This window comes from Gavialis gangeticus, unplaced genomic scaffold (genome assembly GCF_001723915.1).
Source record: "Gavialis gangeticus isolate Ggan-Ray unplaced genomic scaffold, GavGan_comp1, whole genome shotgun sequence".
Lineage (NCBI taxonomy): Eukaryota > Metazoa > Chordata > Crocodylia > Gavialidae > Gavialis > Gavialis gangeticus.
In genome coordinates, this window is record NW_017729008.1 from 26035380 (window position 1) to 26054010 (window position 18631).

At 38.3% G+C, this 18631-nt stretch overlaps 1 protein-coding gene across 1 annotated transcript in view; it reads right to left on the minus strand.

The window, feature by feature from the left end:
• The window catches only part of SEMA3E (semaphorin 3E), a 267502-nt gene that overhangs the window by 57727 nt on the left and 191144 nt on the right, over positions 1 to 18631 (minus strand). Inside the window, exons 5-7 of the mRNA XM_019509507.1 lie at positions 14756 to 14849; positions 2773 to 2892; positions 1333 to 1475 (exon numbers count right to left, since the gene is read on the minus strand). Coding sequence (XP_019365052.1) covers positions 1333 to 1475; positions 2773 to 2892; positions 14756 to 14849 — 357 coding nt within the window. The remainder of the gene's footprint in view (positions 1 to 1332; positions 1476 to 2772; positions 2893 to 14755; positions 14850 to 18631) is intronic.

The window sequence follows — 18631 nt, forward strand, 5'->3', positions numbered from 1 at the left end:
ATTCATACATTTGAAGATGAGAGTGGACCATTATACTAATTTAGTCTAACATCTTGCATAACACAGGCCAAGGAACTTCAGCCAAGGTCTACGTACACATTTGGATTCAGAACAAAACAACTTCATATCCTAGATTTCAATTTGGTATTGTCTCTATTTTGGCGTTTTATATACGCATTTAATATATCACTTTTACACAGTTTTAATAAGCAGTGTTTTTGTATCTAACACCGTGGTGTCTAATAACATATTAAAGTTAATAAAAACTAATAAAGTTATTTTGCATGTTGTACATTACGTTTACTGCTTCCTATGCATCCATCAGATTTATGAATGCAGTTCCTATAAATTATGAAAAATATATGTGTGTGCCATTTCTGTCTGGGAAGGATCAATTATTACTATATTTATAAGTTGCTTTAAACATACATCAGGAAGAATTTTCTAACATTGAGATTAATTAACCAGTGGGACAGATTCGCTAGAGAGACTATGGAATTTCTGGTTATCAGAATTAAAGAGACACTTGGCTAGGAGAGAGTAAAAAGGGATAATCCTGCTTTCAGCAAGGGTTGGACTTGATGAAATGCTAAGTTCCCTACTAGCCCTATCTTTCTATGATTCTGTAATTCTATGTAAGGTTGGTGCCATTTCACCGCTATTTCAGGTCAAGGTCAGTAAGCATTTCCTGCTGGAAGAGGAAACACCAGTGGCTGAGTAAGAGCCTTTTGACTGCTATTCCTCTACTCCTGGACATAAGGAATTTGTTGGGGTGGGAACTGATGTCAGGGCTGAGAGGACTGGGCATCTCTGGGCAGGCTGAGTGAATCCCATCCTCCATGGATGGAGGGCTATCCAGTTATATCAGTGGTGTAATTCAGAGTTGTCTGGCAATCGCTCTGAGTGGCACCAAGGTTGCCATTGGCACTAGTACTAGAACTGGGGAGGAATTTAAAACACTTTCTCTGTGCTCCAAGTGGCAACTCTAGCCTGTGAAGTGCTATGCAAGTGAAAAGTGCTGAGGATAATTTTTGTTACTAAATTTAACTGCAAGAGAATAAGAGCACATTTGGATCCATCTCTGGATTATGGATCACCTGCTCACTTGCCTCCACCCCATTCAAGTTTCAGGCTCAAATGTGGGTTTGAAGCTTGGATGGGGTGGAAGCTTACATTATCCAGAATTCAGGGATTTTTAGATGCGTGGTTTTCATTTAGACCCATACTACATTCTTTTATTTCCACACCCAACAATACTAACAGATGACACTTGGAAGTGCAGCGAGCACACTTCGTGCTTCCACTGGAGAATCAAGAAAGAACTTATCTTACCTCACACATACGGCCCACTCTGGTATAAATGGCATGAGTGCCAGTCTCTGCTTCCACTGCTTTTTCAGTAAAGAAGAAATAGACTTTATTATCGTCATGGTCTTCATTGTCAGGAATCATGTAGGAACCAACAAACTTTGGTTCTTCAAAAGAAAAGAAAGAGGAGGTGGATAATGTTTATTAAAACAGCACAGCTATTAGAATAAAACACTTTTTACCACCAATAGCAATAGCAAAAATGATAATATAGCAAAGACTGCAGAGATTTGTCAATCAGAGGTCTACCCTGGCTGGGGGGCAGTGGTGATGGTGATCAAAATAGAGTCCAAGCCTATTTCAGCTGGTTGTGTTTCTACAGAACATATGGGAAACATTCATTTAAAACCTATTTTTTATAGCTCCAATTTACAAATCAATATTATTTTGTATACATTCAAGGAAAAAAGATCTCTTTCCAATCCTCTTCTCTGGAGTTTATACATTTTAATTTGTATGAGGCTGAAAGTTGGCTCGGAGCTTATGTAACATTTTGTGGCCACGTATAAATTAGACACAGGAGCACAACCTTTGGCTTCAGGCAAACAAGCCATTTGCCCAGTGAGATCAGTTGACAGATTGTCTCCATGCCTATAGACAGGAGGAGCTGCGTGCGCCTTTGTTAGCAACTGGAAATCACCTGGAATTTTCCTAAACTAAGCTTTCTTTGTAGAGCTGAAAACTGTATTTGCCCACTGTGTAAACTTTTAGCACAAGACCAGAAAGATTAACATTTTTCCATTACGATGACCTCTTAAGGTGCCATGGACATGACATTCCCTTATTGTTTTAATTTAAATATTTAATAAATCCCCGCTCTGGTACTAATGCAACAATTTTGCTGCCATTAAGGATTTACTTGGAGATTTTCTTTTGATTATTTTGTTAATGTAGTTTAACTTACATTTTAAAAATATTTCCCATTTAAATATCATAATTTAAAAATAGGGGAAATAAAATAAAAAAAACCTGACATCATAACTAAAGGAAATCAAGTTTAAACAAGTTATATTTCTTGTTTGTAAGATATTTAATTACTTATTTAATTATATAATTACATTTTGAAAACTTCTGTTTCAGTTGTCTACTACCAGTCATATAGTACTTATTATTCTATTTTACAGGGCATATAGTTAATTCAGAAAATAAACCATTTGAAATAAACATTAGACATTGAAAGTGAACCCCTTTGATTTTCCAAAACAATGTTTTGAATTATTTTGCTGTCATTGATTAAAAAAAAAATAGTTTAATCAAATTCACCACCTGCTGGATCCAGGATGAATTTAGTTCATTATACTGTAAGTTTTCATTTTTATGAAATATGTCTGTTGCTCCAGGTTTCCAAAGATTTTTAGGACTTTGCGAAAAGTAGGAATCATGTATTTTTTCCATGTCTCATACCTTTCAAGAGATGTTCATTATCAGGTTCAGTTCGAATATGAGGCATACGACCCATAGTACGAAAGATAGCAGCATCTCTTCCCCAATAGTCATTGTAGAGGCCAGCAAACAGCTCACCCCCTGAAGACCAGACACATGAGAAAGCAAGATAAGGTAAACTGTACTTACTAGGTTCTCTGTGCTTGGTGATGAATAAAAAAACATAATAGTCATGTTTTGTTGCTATTTGATTCAATTTTAGTAAAGAAATTGAGCCGGCTGCTTAGGTCCAGAATTGTAAAGGTACTTAGAGTGTTCACACTCATTTTTGCAATGTCTGAATGACTTTATGGGCAAGATTGTTCTAGGTATTTAAGTGTTTTATGGTTTTAAATTTCATTTTCAAAGCCATCTTCAACACTTAGGATTAGAGGTACAGTTGAGCTTACACAATTAAGTACAGTCTAATTACCTTTTCAGACACCTCACCTAACCTTCAGATTCTCAAAATCCCTATTCAGATGTAGTCGAACCCTGAAGGCACTTTTTAAAATCCAAGTTGCAATTATAATTCCATAGGAGCTTGAAGTCCCAAGAAGTCATTACATTTAAGACACGATTAAGCAGTTAATTGCATCTTAAAGTGTAAAGCAGACACATGCTCGGGGGATTAATAGTGTAATAAAAAAGGAAACTGGCTACAACGTTATTAAACAAAATATGTGCAATAACCTTGTGGCTTGTTTCCATTGCTCCTTAAACTGAACATGTGGCAGGGACATCTCAGGATTCGAGCCCTTGGGTGGTCCCTGCCAGCCGATGATCAGCTAATCAGGACCACCCCTGGATTTGAGTTCTGGAGCAGTCCTGATCAGCTGATCCTGGATAGGACTGGGATGGCCCCAGGGTTTCAGTTCCAGGGCTGTCCTGATCTGTTGATTGCTGGCAGGGACCACACCAGGATTCATACCCTGGTGTGGTCCGTGCCAGCCAATGATCAGGTGATTGGGACCACCGTGGGGTTTGAGCCCTGGAACAGTCTGGATCTCGATCCAAGGCTCCTTCTGTACTGGCAGTACAATGCAACTGGGATCTGACCCCTGATCGCACATCGCACCTCCTGCTGTGCAGACATCCATTCTGTGTTCAAATGGATGTCTATCAGGCTAAGGATTTTATTCTAAACATGCCCCAAACTTCCCACGTCTTGACACCGCTGAGCATGTAGGAACTTTACTTGTTCCTAAGGCCTCTTGGAGACATAAAATAGTGGTTTTATCTGGTTTTTATTCTCTGAGCAAAGTTACCAGTGTGGTCTTTGTACAAAATGTGGCTGGAAGATATGTTATTTATGTTTACTTAATAGCTTGGTAGTTCGACCACACACCCAAGATACGGGGTTCAACTTCATCCCCCAGCTGAGGACATGTGAACCTGTCTGTCTCCCACCTCATAATGCTCTACCCAATTAGACTTCTTGATCCTTCCTGTTGAGACTATTCAACTTGGAGCCAGAAAGAGGGAAAGGAAGTGAGTACGACTCTCTAGTCGAGTGGTTAGGGCATTCAGTGGCATGGGGAGAGTTATGATTTTGAAAGTTTAAGTGACTTAAACATTTACTGGAAGTGAGATGGGAACTTAGGCTCCCCCCTGCCCTGAACAAAATTTGGGCTTGCTTTTCCATCATGCATTTAGTACAAAAATGAAGCTGCCGCACCATTAAAACTTCTCAGCACCCTGAGTAATGATCACTTTTGAAATATCTAGCCATAAGTGGAACAGTTAAATGCAGTACACTTTAAAAAACCTAGCCTCAATTTAGGCCTAAGTAGGAGATGTGCTCTTTGGAAATGTTGCCCTTTGAATTTTTAGTTTTTTATTTTGCTGTCTAAAAAGTATACTGAAACTTAGGCTGGTAGATACATTTTCTATTCAAAAAGAGCCAAAGGAAGAAAAGTCAAAGTACTCCAAGAATTAGCTTTTAATTCTTCAAAATCCTTGGCAAAAGAGCTCAGCTGCTTCTTAACAATCCACCAGTTAGGAATTTGAGGCAGGATTTGGCTATTTCCCTTCCTTTTATGATCACTAGATGGCAGACTTATATTATAAAATAGCAGACAAACTGCACAAAGGGAAGGAAATAAATTGTTTCCAGTTCCAGACTAATCTGTGTGGAGATTTCAGTGACACTGTTTCCTACCCCTAATCAAAATAAACATGACTGATCAATTCAAATAACATTTGCTGGCATTTATAAAGGATTATAATGAAAGCACAAATTTTGCTTTAGGTCCCCTTTGCAAGCCTGTATTTTGTTTCTGTTAAGCAACATATATGAACTTAATCATACCACAAACCTAAATAATGATTCCAAAAAATGTATAGAGTACTTTGGCAGCTGGGGCTGGTTCATACCTCTGTTGATTTAGAATTGGGTATAGTTTTCCCTTAGGCTTCACCTTTAGAAGGATGGATATTGCTTTGTAAAGATTCAGTGGTGACTCGATGTTAACATATTGGCACGTGAAATTAAAAGTAAACCTAAATTACAGCATCGATGGAAGTTAAACAAAACCAATGGAAAGCTTTAGAGGAAGAGAGAGCAAGCCCAGAGGTAGTAAAAGAACAGAGTTTACCCAAATCTTAATAATATTCAAAACGTTCTTTGCACCTTTGATAAATGAATTACACGACCCATAAATCCCCTGTTCACAAAACTCTTTTAGATAGGTAGCTCAGGCTGCTTCGTAACTGTAAAACCAGGCCAATGAACAATTCAAAATTTGATGCTTTCATCGTCTGTGAAAATTTGGTAGTAAGATGGTGAAAACATGGGAAATGCATCTTTTGGAAGACCTATGCAAATAACTGTTCACTGTACTTAGCAATTATTGGCATTGTAGTAGCATATAGAAGCTCAAATGTGCCAGGCACCACACAAACAGATATAAAAGATACTCAAAGAAAAGAGATTACAGGTAAATATAGATGGATCACAAGAGTACTAAAGAGTATTAAAACTTGAGATAAAGTAAATTCAAGGGAGATAACACCAGGAGTGACAATGAGAAACAGTGGTCAACAAAAAACAACTCTGAACTTGACCCAGAACATATTTCACCACCTTGGAATTAAGAGATTTTCTAGTTTCTCACTAATTCAATTAACTGCTATAGGCTTTTGATCATACTCTTAAATTTATATTTCAACACCTAAAGAAATGGAGAGATTTTTTCAGAAATATATAGCAACTGCAGCGACAGAGTACAAAATATAGAGGCATTAGAATTACATTAGGTACATACTGGAGGCATTAGAGTTTTAGAAAAATGGCTTAAATTTCTATTTGTTTTTCTATTGTGAATATCCCATTATCACAGAGATAGGAAAGCAGGAGGTGAATTTACTATCTCAGGTTTTAATACTCTAATTCACCATGGCATTGTTTGAACATCTTCCAGGTAAAACCAATAATTGTCAAGTCCTTATAAAATTCTCTGGAGTCTCTTGTTTAAAACAGCCTCTGCTGTTTGGCCTAGGGTGTTTGGATGGACAGATTGATGGATAATTATAAAACAAATGCTAACACTGGCTTCTCCAGCCAGAAATGGATGAAAACCAATTACATTTTCACTAAAATCAATTAAGTAGATTTTGTCCAATAGGTTAAAGCATCCTTTTTGGACCTCAATCTCTCCAAAGAAGTTTGAACAACAAAGTTTAATATGGAGAATTTAAAAGAAAAAATCATTTTCCTTGCAATGAAATGAAGTTAAAAAGTTCTGTTTTAAACAAGGTCCAACATGAATGCGATATTCTGAATGCAAATGGAATCATAGAAATTAGAAAATATTAGTGTAATACCTATACTCCCACTTTGCACTGAGTAAATAGTATCTTCCATTCCTATTTTTTTTAAAATAGATGTATAGATTAGGATAGTCCTTGTGTTTATTACATGACACATACAACACAAAATCTTACCAAATATGCAGGATGGTGAAGTTTACATTGCTTTTGGAATCTTTATTTAATTTAGGGCCAAATTCTAGTCCATCTGTGGCACCTGAAAATCCATATTGTATCTGCTTTTGTAACCTGCTACCTTCTGATCAGTAAACCGAATTACCAGAAGTGCAGCAAGGAAGAAGACAAACCCGCCTTTTGTATCAACAGGTTTTCCAGGACTCAAGTAATGTAAAACAGATTCATACTTGCATGGCTGAGTCTGCTTACGTGCCCAGTAGATAGAATGGAATCTGCCTCTTTGTGCACGAGAAAGAGAAATACACAGGATTTATTTAACTCAGGGCTGTCCAACTGGTATGGCACGGGCTGTACGCAGCCTAAGAGGATCCCACCTGGCCACTGCTGCCTCCCAGCAGTACCAGCAGGGGTGTCTAGGTTACCTCTCCATCCTCCAGTTTCTGCTTCCTCCCTGTGTCCCAGGGGGAAGTTCAGCCTGTCATTCTGGGGTAGCCTATGACTCTGAATGTCTGCATGGCATGGTAGCATGGGGGAGGAGATCACGGTGCATCAGAGGTCCGAGGGCTGAGTGCATGGCCTGCGGCCTATGCTGCTGCAGTCCTGGGGAATGTGGCCTGTGAGGCTTGTGACCCCTGACTGCTTAGAAGTTGACAGTCCTGATGAAACTCCTTAATATTAATAGGGAAATGGGGCATTTTTGATAGATTTTCTATATTTTTTACAGTAATATGTTTCTAATCAGCAGGAAAAAAAACAGGAGATAAATACTAGATATTTGCACCTCACTTGGTTTTGGGTCTAGTTTAATAGGGAAACTTTACCCTCTGCAGAAGTAATGTACATGGTACAGTATCTAATGCATCTAATTAGTAGGTCTTATGTTTTAAATTGCTTTAATATAATCCAGACTTCGTTTTGGAGCAGTTTAAATTCAAAATATTGAATTATGAATTTATTTCTGCAGTTCTTGAAACCAACTGGATTTTTGTCCAACTACTAAGTTCAGGACTCGGTTTGAAGTGATCAGAAGTACTCTTTAGCAAAGCATTTTCAAAGCTAATGAAATGGAGAAGTAGATCCTGGTTCAGGAAAGAATTTAAACAGATGCTTCAATATTTTCCTCAGCTGGTATCTGAGAAGGAGAAAATAAAACCCTCCTGGCTGTTACGTTCTGAGGCTCAGTGTTGGCAATATATGACACATTTTCTTCCCTGATTGTCATGTCTCATGTAAAGAATCTCAAAGACTCTTTCTTCTAATATCAGATTAGAACATTTTTTAATTTTTTATAATATGAGAAAGATTATCATCACTAAAAGCCTATCAAATCCATAGCCTGTAAAGGTTGTGGGGGGGATAAAATCATTTTAAATTTTAAAATTTAAATGTAAGAATTGAGGCTCCATCACAATCCCTCATAAATTGTTCCCATTATTAAAATATCCTCATTGCAAATCATTGTTATGGTTAAAGAATCTGATCTCTCAGTCTCTCTCTCTCTCTTGCCCTGTTTTTGATCTCATTGCCTTTTTATAGTTTTTGCCTAGAAGCTTCCCCAGTTTTCCTCCTGCCTGGCTTCTATGAACTACATTTTTACAGAAACAACACGTGCTATTAGACCATCCAAGCAACATCCCTTCAAACTATCAGGGTCGTGATCTTGCCAAAGACACCATGCTTGATATAATGTATGGTAATTTGGACACCTATGGCAGTTTCCCCATAGTTATAGGTATAACCATGGTTTTAACGGAGCCGTGCTGTAGCTCAGCATAGCCACACACCTAACTGAATCCATCCTATAGTTTAACTGGATACTGTTTTCCACCTCTTCTTACAACTACAGAAAGCAAGCATATAGTGGATAGGCTATTTCCTTCTCAGACAAGGGTGTAATTCAGCTATTGATATTTTTTGAGTGCTTTGGAATGAAGAGGGTAATACTGTGAAAATAAGAATTAGTATTCATTGCATTTCCTTCTAATTAAGTCACTGTTATAACCTTTACATTCAAAGTGGGGTTTTTTTTGTTTTTTGGATAGAGAGAAATGCAAGTAGACACCAGTTTATATTTTAAAAATATCTAAATTTACTCTACAAGAGTACAGGCTTTGTACCCCAAACCCTACATTCATTTGATGCCTTCGTTCAGTTTCTTATTCTTTCTGTTTTTGATTCAATGGATGTACCGTTTCTCTTTTACAGGGAATAGCAGTGGTTTTCTTTAAAGCTGGAATTCAGCAAATACCACAAAGTGCTGAACAAAACAACATGGTTATTTTTTTTATCTGTCTGTCTATAGTAACGGTCTAAAAAATTCTGTCCATCCATCCATGCATCCATCCACCTAAATATACATATATTTTTGTCCTGTTCATTTGACTATTTTCTGCTTCTCATAGCAGTATCTGAGTGTTTTACTGGTTTAAAATCATATTAGTGCTCTCCAGAACAACCTGACTTTCCTTGTTTCTTCCACAGAGAAGATCAGGTTAAATTGTCTGAAATTCATTTCTTTATTCTAACCTCCTATTGTACCTTCTATCACTCAAGTGCTCTTTTCCTGACTCAGAGAACAAGGTATGATATTTCTTTCTTTCTAAGTTGCATAAACTATTACACATAAGATGCAACTAAAGGAAAATATTTTAAAACATTATAGCCAGAAGGCTTATTATCACGATGGGTTTTCCTAGACAGAAACTAGACATTAAACGCTAGTGTAAGTTTATCACTACTTGCTTGCAAAATTTTCAAAAGTTACAGGGCAAAATTATTTTATCAGCTTTCGAAAACTACTGTGGTCTCAGTCAATCAGCCTGCGTGCTCTATTATAGAAAGTAGCTTTGGCTATTGAAAGCAGATGGGAGAGTTCATTTCATTTTTCTTCAGAATCTAGGTCCAACAGTTTTGTATGGAATTTATCTAAACATTTACATTTTATGCAGCATATCTGTGCTTGAACATCTACTCAGTTTTCTGATGCTGACAATAAAATATTACATGTTCAATCATTCATAAATGGAATTATTCATCACAAACTACTGCACCACCAGGTCAAATGACCTGTAATAAACCTGGTTACAGTGTGGGATATTTAATTTTAATACCAAGTCTATCATTTTGCTGAGCCAGGGATTTCTACCTGAAGTGCTGAAATACACAAAGAGACATTGCTAGAAATTTTTTCTCTTAAATGCTTGCAGCAGATCTCCAGCCAAACCTAGTTCAAATGAACGTCCAAACTTAATCGCTTTTAAATCATAACCACAGGTAGGGAAAAAAATGATTCCTCTGGATGCTTTAAAGCTTATTTCTTATTATTTACACAGCTGTAATTCAGGAGCTACAGCTGTGTAGACCTACTAAGGCAAAAGGAGGGAGAACTGAAGCCAATTTATGACTTAGAAAAGCCTTGTATAAAATTTTCAACAGCACCTTGGCAATTAAGAATGCTAACTCCCATTTTCAAAACTAATTTAGAGCTAGGTCCACAAAAAGACATAGATGCCTAAGTGCCTTTCTAGATGCCGGGCCCCAAAATTTCAAACTTTAAATCACTGTCTAAGCTGGGGCTTAATACTGGAATCACCTAAATTCCTTATGGGCCTAATTTCTCAATCAAATTCTCTAGGCACCTACAGGCCTTCTGGGCATGTCTAAAACCCCCAAGTCTTGAGCAGTCTAGCTCACTCCTAAACCCCAAGGGATACATGAGGCAGTATTATCTGGCTTGCGCAGTCTGGTCAGGTAGACATTCTCAGAGCATGTGACTGGATCATGCTCCACACACAACGCAGAGGGAGTAGGTAGAGCCTCCAATTGTTCAGTGGCTCAGTGGTTAGGACGGTTACATGGAACATGGGAGGTGAGAAGAGAGGGCACAAGAGAGCATGCCTCTTTAACCTAGAGCAGAGGTTCTCAAACTGTGGTCCGTGCACCACCACTGGCCCATGAGCCCCATTCAGGTGGTCCTCAGAAACGTCGTCCAGCTAAAGCTGACAAACATTACACACAACTTCCCAGAACTTTGCTCAAAAAACCAGGCATATCCATCACATTAGAAAGGTAAGACTACTGATATTAAAATATATGTTGTGGGCTTTGATTTGTACAACAACAAAAAGTTTATTAAGTGGTCCACTGAGATCCTCAGCAATTTTCGAGCGGTCCATGCAAAAACAAAGTTTGAGAACCACCAGCCTAGAGGATAGGGCACGTACCAATGAGGTGGGAAGCTAAGGGTTGCAGTCTTTGCTCACAGGTTGGATTTTGTTGTATATATTAAAGAGCAGCGTTCCCTCTTTCTGATCCAATGAATCTTGAATTCTTTTCTGCACAAGAGGGAGTGAGGGTTTACCATCCAGTGCAACATAAAGCCTGGTGCTAGGAGCCAGAGATGGGGGTTTGATCCTGCTCAAGCTTAAGAAGTGAACCTAAGGCTGTCTACACTATCTCTGTGCTGTGCTCGGGAGCAGAGCCAAGGAGCATATCCTGTCCGCTTGCTCCTGTTCCATGTGTATGAAAGCCCCAAATGAGGCAACATAGCTGAGGCAATAAGCATACATAATAGGGCTGTGCGAAGCTTCGGTCACTGATTTGATTCAGATTTTCAGCCAGATTCGGTGGCCAATTCTACGAATTGAATCAGAAGACCCTTTTATGTCTCTGGATCAAATCAGAACCTTCTGCCTTACACAGAATACTGGACTCCATTTTCAGGGCCAGATGCGTAAAATTTAGGTGTTGTGGAAGCTAATTTCTAGGCATCTAGGCTAATACCCCAAAAGTATTAACATACCTAATCCCTAGTGATTCCAATGGGATTTGGATATCTAAATAAAGGGTGCCTAAATATATTTCTGTTTCTGAACCTTATGTCATTTACTTGCCCAAGTTCTTAATCACTTGGGGTCAAAGTTACATGACTGAGTGAAAAATATCCTCCTAAGTCACTGAGTCGCTTTTGAAAGTGTTACCCATCTATTCCTTTCCTTACAACCTGCCTTTCCCACTGGAAAAGACCATGTGTCAGCATAATTATCCATCTCCTGGATAGCAGATAAAATTCCTTAATTTAATTTCTCTCTGGCTAGCAGGTGGCAACACTGAGAAAAGATCTGTCTGGTGGGCCTTTCTCTATTGCTGCGGTTCCCAAACTCTGACAGATTGTGCATCCCCAATTTAAAATGATATGAACTTAAGTACCAACAGCAAATTTTTGTCATATAAATTAATTATAATAAATGTGTTAACACATACCACTGACAGCTTGTCTGCATACCACTGGTGGTACCTGTACCACAACATGGGAACCACTCTATTGCATGTGAGCTAGCTTGTTTAGAGGGAAAACAAAATAATTACTAAAAAGTGTTCCTACACTGACAAACTCTTATTCTATTTTTTCATAAGATGTGTTCATGTTGCTATCTCTGATCCAAGGGCTGGTCTTCAATTATAATGCTTAGACAGATAATTGTGTTTTTTCTCTGGTTATACTGGTAATGCATGTGGTTAATTAATAGCTACAATATTTGTTCCTATGCCTCACACTCTCCATTAATAAGATCCATCTGAATTGCTAATCTTCATCCAAAAAGCCAAAGAGCTACAAGTATCCTGCAAATTTATTCTACTCATATGTCTGCATCTTCTCTGGTTGCTACACTGCAGTTTTCAATGGGGAGAAAATTCTAGTAGTCCATGCTGTATGAACATGAGAACACCTTAATTAGAAAACAAGAAATATACCTTTAAGAATTTAAGGAGTAATTTTTAAATGACACTAAAGATAGGTTGTTTGAGCAGCCTATGATCCCTTACATCAGTTTCTCAGAAAAAAATGTAAGAATGTAGACAAACTGCCTATTCTTTGTACTTGATGACTGAGTTTCCTGGAAAAAATTAATCTTATTCTGAACAGAGAATTTTAAGTGAACCTCACACTTCAGGACACTTCCATACTGTTTCATATAAAAACCTGTGAGATCACTTGTTTGCCCATGTTCAAAATGTTACAGGCTATTTGGAGCCAGATCCTATAAACCATTAACCCATGGAACCTCCATTGATTTTAATAGGGTTTCTGCAGGTGAACTGTTTTTAGGATGTGGCCTCCCAAAAGGCTCTTTCTGGGAAAAGCTTAAGAAACCCTAAGGCATTCCATGATCCAGGCATCAAATTCCTTAATGCCTAGCCCTGAAGCACAAGTACCTAATCTCCCATTTTGAAGTGCTCACTGTGGACACAATCTGGCTTCCATTTAAAAAAATAACAAAATTCACATTGACCCCACACAGGGAGCATGATCAACTCTAATTTATTTACTTAGTTGTGCCTGAAAAAAGACTGAGTAAGGACCACAGAACTGGGTTACCAGGTCTCAGGCCCGCAATAAACTTTGTGCAGGTGGCCCCTGTACCCATGCAGAGCTCACTCTGCATCATAAGGTTCTCAGTTATAAAATGGTGTAGGGGAAATATCGATAAACATCTGCACGTGATAGGTTATATGAAAACAGTCAAAACTGAGTTCTTTCTGGTTTTTCTATTTCTATTTAATGCACCAAATATGAAAGCATTTCTGCTGTGATGCATGATATAGGCGATGTGTCGTGCTACATTTTGATGAATTTCAGTCACTTCAAGGATTTTGTGTTATTTGGAGAATATTTTCCCCCTCCAGTTATTCTATTGAATAGAAAACATGTGAAAGAGTATACCTAAATATAGGTCACCCACTGCAAATACTTTCTAGCTTCTAAGAATAAGCTATCTCATTTTAGTTTAAGTTGACACAGTCTACTCATATCCTGAGGCCAAGCTTTGGGTTTTGGCATCTAAGGTAAATATAACAAAACAAGTACGGAAGTCTACAAAATTTATGGCCTTGAAAAATGAACCAAGAATGCCAAGAAAATAAGAACAAACAAAATCATTTAAATGTTACCCTTCCAAGCCCTGATTGGTTCTTCTACTCTGCCTATTCAAGCCTGCTCTTGCACGCAATATTTACTCTTTGGTCCTTAGTTTCTTTCTTGTTCTTTCTATTCTGTTTCACTAATAATGCCTTTAAAGTGAAATTATGCATCCTGCAGACAAAACTTTTTTTCTAGAGCCAGTACTATTATCAACCCCCCTCTTTAGTTTCTTAGTGTGAATATATTCCAGCAACTATGTTCTAAACCCTTGGTGTAAGTACAGTTGTGTTATTGTGTCGGCTGTTTCCCTGAACACATTATAAAATAAATATATATTGAATTGTATTTTTAAACATGTCCCAACCCCAATGCAATCATTTTCTAAGTGGAAGATGCTAGTAGAGCTTTGTGTCAGTGCAATAACTGCTAATATGGATGGCACTGTAGAATTAGGGGCAAATTCTACTACAATCATATAAAATATACACTTCTAGTACAATTTTTTGGATTGGTTACGAGACATTACGGAAAAAACCCTACATTTTGTTTTTAAGACAAGTTGGCATTGCATAACCATTTATAAAACCAATGGGTGTCTATACGCGGGCTCAGAGGCTGCTCTGATGCGCTGTAATTACAGCATGTTGGAGCAGACTCAATTAACCGAGTCTGCTGGAGCATGGCCTCATAATAGCAATTAGGCCTCATAATAGCATTACTTTTTTATTGTCAAAATTAGGTCTTTGAAGCCACTACTGTCATATCTGGAAACATGAGTGTTTGGTATACAGTGCCCTGGACCAAATACAGTTCTGCTTTGAAGAAGAACAAATATTGTTGTTACCCCAAATATTAAGTGACACTTGTCTTTGTAGAATGGCACACAAATTACAACATCTGCTCACTTGTCAGAGACTTAGTTGCTCAAGTTAACACCATCTGGAATGTAATATTAATGTGGACAGCACCATTAGAAGTCAGTTTGACATGTTGAAGGTTGACAAGGAATACTGACAACACCTTGGAGAGCTGAAGAAAGAAACTCAGAAAGACAGTTTGACAGCCCCTTGAAGGTTGTGACATAAAGAGCATTACCAATTAAGGTGGAGGTGAAGGAGGTATTGGGGTCAAAAGGACACCTGCCTCGTCCTCTCTCAAATTTGTGTGATTCCAGTTGAAACAGATGATCCTTTAAAAAATATGCAGAAAACAGTGTAATTAGTACACACCAAAAGGTATCAACTTTATTTCAGATTGACGTTTTTTGGAAGTGAAAAGTTACAATTGCTCATTTGTCTTTGGATTTTTACAAGCCACCTCTGCATGTAGGCAACACTGAAACAATCATGGATGTATGTACAAATTGCTTTATTTTTATGGAGTAAGATGAAATGATCTTCTTTACCAATTAAATAAATGTTCAATAGCTACCTAACCTAAGAATGCATTTGTCCTGTCTGTGTGTCTTCCTGTAGATAGCTTAATATATTTATATTACAATGCTTTTTGTCTGTAGTTTTAGGACCTTTTTTTGAATTCTCTATTCTAGTACATTTTAAGTAGGAATATTTGATTAAAATATTCAAAGCAGATGTGACTTGTGCTGCTGACATACTCCAATGTGATAAAAGGCATTACAACTTGGAACTTTGCTTCTGTTTATTTAACTGTTTGTTTAAATACTCACTACAGACAAAGTAAAAACAGAAAAAGTGTTAAGTGCAGTTATGACAATTGACTCCCCCAGAGATAACCAAGAATTTGTATTATACACATATATAAATGTGGTACACTTCAGCAATACCACAAGTTCACAAGTTTATTCAAAAAGGGTAGGAAATATCCTTAATCAATTATTCATTTGATTATCCTTAATCAATGAACCTACCTCAGTTTTAGGTCAGTGGCATGTATGTCAAATGTTTTGAAGGCATATAATTATGCAAGAGACATAACTAATGAACTACAGATTAACAAAAAGGACAGAAAGGAGAGCAAGAAGAGGATAGAAAGTTAAGGAAAGGAAGAGGAGGAAATGAAAATAAGAGAAGAAATAGGAAAGGTGGTGGAGAAGGAGAGCGACAACTTCATTACTACTCACTAAGGATTAATCAAAATGTTTTAAATAACTGAACGTTAATTGTCTTGGAAATGCTATTCTATAGTTTCCAGGTCAACCAGTTTGCCGTACTACTTTCCCCAAAACATGAGCTGTCTTTCTACCTAAACATCATAAGCCATGATTATTCCATAACGCTGCTGGTTATTTTTCAGACCATGCGGAAACTTTAACTCCTTCCCATAGCTGTTAAACATCACACAGCAGTTTTGGTTTCAACAAAAAATCAGGATGTTTTGGGTCAACAGTAGAAAAGAACAATAAAAAGGACAAAATGAGGGGGTGGGGGGGTAGAAATACTGCTGAAAAACACAGCAATACACTAGAGGGTCATTATGGTCCAAAAATATGATGTAAAGGAAATTCTTCTTAAGATAAACTGCCTCCTGCTGCTATTTCTGTCTTAATCAGCTATTAAACACATTATTAATGAAAAATATCCTCTCCCCAGGGTTTCGTGACTAAAGCATTTGTTAGTAGTTTACAAAGAAAAAATATGAGAACAATTTTCAAACAGAAGGTGCAAAAGTATTTAGAGAAATAACTTTGGAATTCAAAGATCTGACAGGTGTTCCCAATAATTTTGCTGCCTATTCATTCTCTCAATGAGATACTTAATGAAAAAAATGGCAGCAAATTTAAAACCAATTAAATGAACTTTTTTGAATAAGGTGAACAGAAAAGAGGGTGGAAACAACATTAAAGCAAACTAATGTGAATTCTTTCAAGCAGTTACTCAAGGTTATTTATTAGCCCTATTTACTAGGGGTGTTCAAAGTGGGCCATACTCGATTAGGATTTGGCCCAATTTGGGGGACAGTGATTCGATTTGCTGATCTGGATCACTGGCCTGATTCAATTCAGCCGAATCTGAATCTAAAGATTCAATTCTGATTTGGAGAATCAGCGATTCAGTCATTGACACAGCTTTAAATGTTTTTTCTACATACCTCGAGGTACCAGGTGCGGCTTGTGAATGCTGAAATAGTGGGGTGGATGGAGCGTCCCACAGGAGCATGGATGGGGGGGCCCTCGTGTGCTTGGCAATTGGCTGCAGGTGGACCCCAAGTGTCCTCCCAGACCCAGGAGGCACCAGTTGCCAAGCCGGGGGACGGGGTCTCCCGTGTGTTCCACGGCTGACCTGGAAGTAGACTGGAAGTGCTTCTGGTCCCCTTCCGGGTTTGCCTCTGAGTCCGCTGGGCCCCTACCCCCAAGCTCCATCCACCATCCATGCTCCATCCTCCCCACCATCTCAGCGTTCACGAGCCACCTGGTACCTTGAGGTATATAGAAAAAACAAAGCTGTGTCTATGTCTGAATCATTGAATCTCTCTGAATCTGTCTGAATTGATTTGGAGGCTTCTGATTCAATTTGGAGAAATTAATGGGTCTTCTGATTCAATCTGGATTCAGAGATTCAGCCACCGGATCTCCTCCGAATCAAATCAGAGACCAAAGCTTCACACAGGCCTACTATTTAGACAATTCTGCTCTTGTTAGCCTAGCTTAGCTTGCTATTATTTCATAAACAGAACTGCAACCTAATTGATGTGTTTTAATGTGTGAATCCAGGACACAATAGGGCTCCACCTCAGAATCATAAAATCCTGATGGGAAGAGAATTTAGTGGGTGCATCTAGACGTGAAATTAATGCAAAGCCATAGTTTCTCAGATGCAGATTGCTCCTGGGCATGACACTTACATGTGTGCTTGGGACCACAGCCTGCTAAGCTGGGTCAGAGCAGCCATACCTGCAAGGGCACATGGGGGGTCAGTCTGTGTGGAGAGAATGATGAGGCACAAGGGTGTTCCAGTGCAGGGCTAGCTGGCAGACAGCCCCCACGCTGAAGCACCCTTGCGATCCAGCCAGCCCACCAGCATCTATATGTGCACTGCTGCACACTAAAGAACACCACCATAGGATACTACTTGCATTTACAAATTTCATAGATTTCATAGATATTAGGGCTGGAAGGGACCTTGTAAGATCATTGAGTCCAGTCGCCTGCCCAAGGGGTAGGAAGTCAGCTAGGGTCAAAGGATCCCAGCAAGATAAGCATCCAAATGTTTTTTTAAAAGTGTGCAGAGTAGGTGCTGGCACCACCCCTGGACACTTTTAAGAAACATTCAGATGTTTCTTAAAAAGTTTCTTAAAATACTAACCTACCATAGAGTTAATTAGTTTACTGGGAACTAATAGGGCCACATGTGTAAACACTGAGACTTTACTACAGAGCTTATCAGGCAACTCTGCAGTAAATGTCTCATGTAGATGTGCCCAGTTAAAAATGATGCATCTAATCAACATACTGTAATGTTTTATTGTCTAGTAGATAGGACTATCAGAAATTTGAACTTACACATGGAAATATCCTACAGAATTTTACTGATAGAGCATTACAGAAATGAAATGGGGTCCAACAAAAATCACTCCTAAAACGTATAAAAATAATACAAAATAACCATATAACATTTGTGAAAGTAACAACAGAAATTAATAGAAAATTATCTCTCTGCTACTTAATTTAATTGGTTGGTATAGATATTCTAGTCAAGACTGACAGTTCCCATGGGAAAAGGGGGGCAGTGACCCTTTTAGTAGGTTAAAAACCAAACCACAAAGTGAACTCACATGTCCTAGATGAACATCTTTCCACCTGAGGGGAAAACCAGGTGTAATGGCCACACACTCCTGGAAGATTGATTCAGGCTCAACATTAGGGAAAACTTCTTCACAGTTAGGGTGTCCAGACTGTGGAATAAGCTCCCTCTAGAGGTGATGCAATTGCCTACCCTGGAAATCTTCAAGAGAAGACTGGATGGTCACCTGACCCCCAGTATCTTTCCTGCT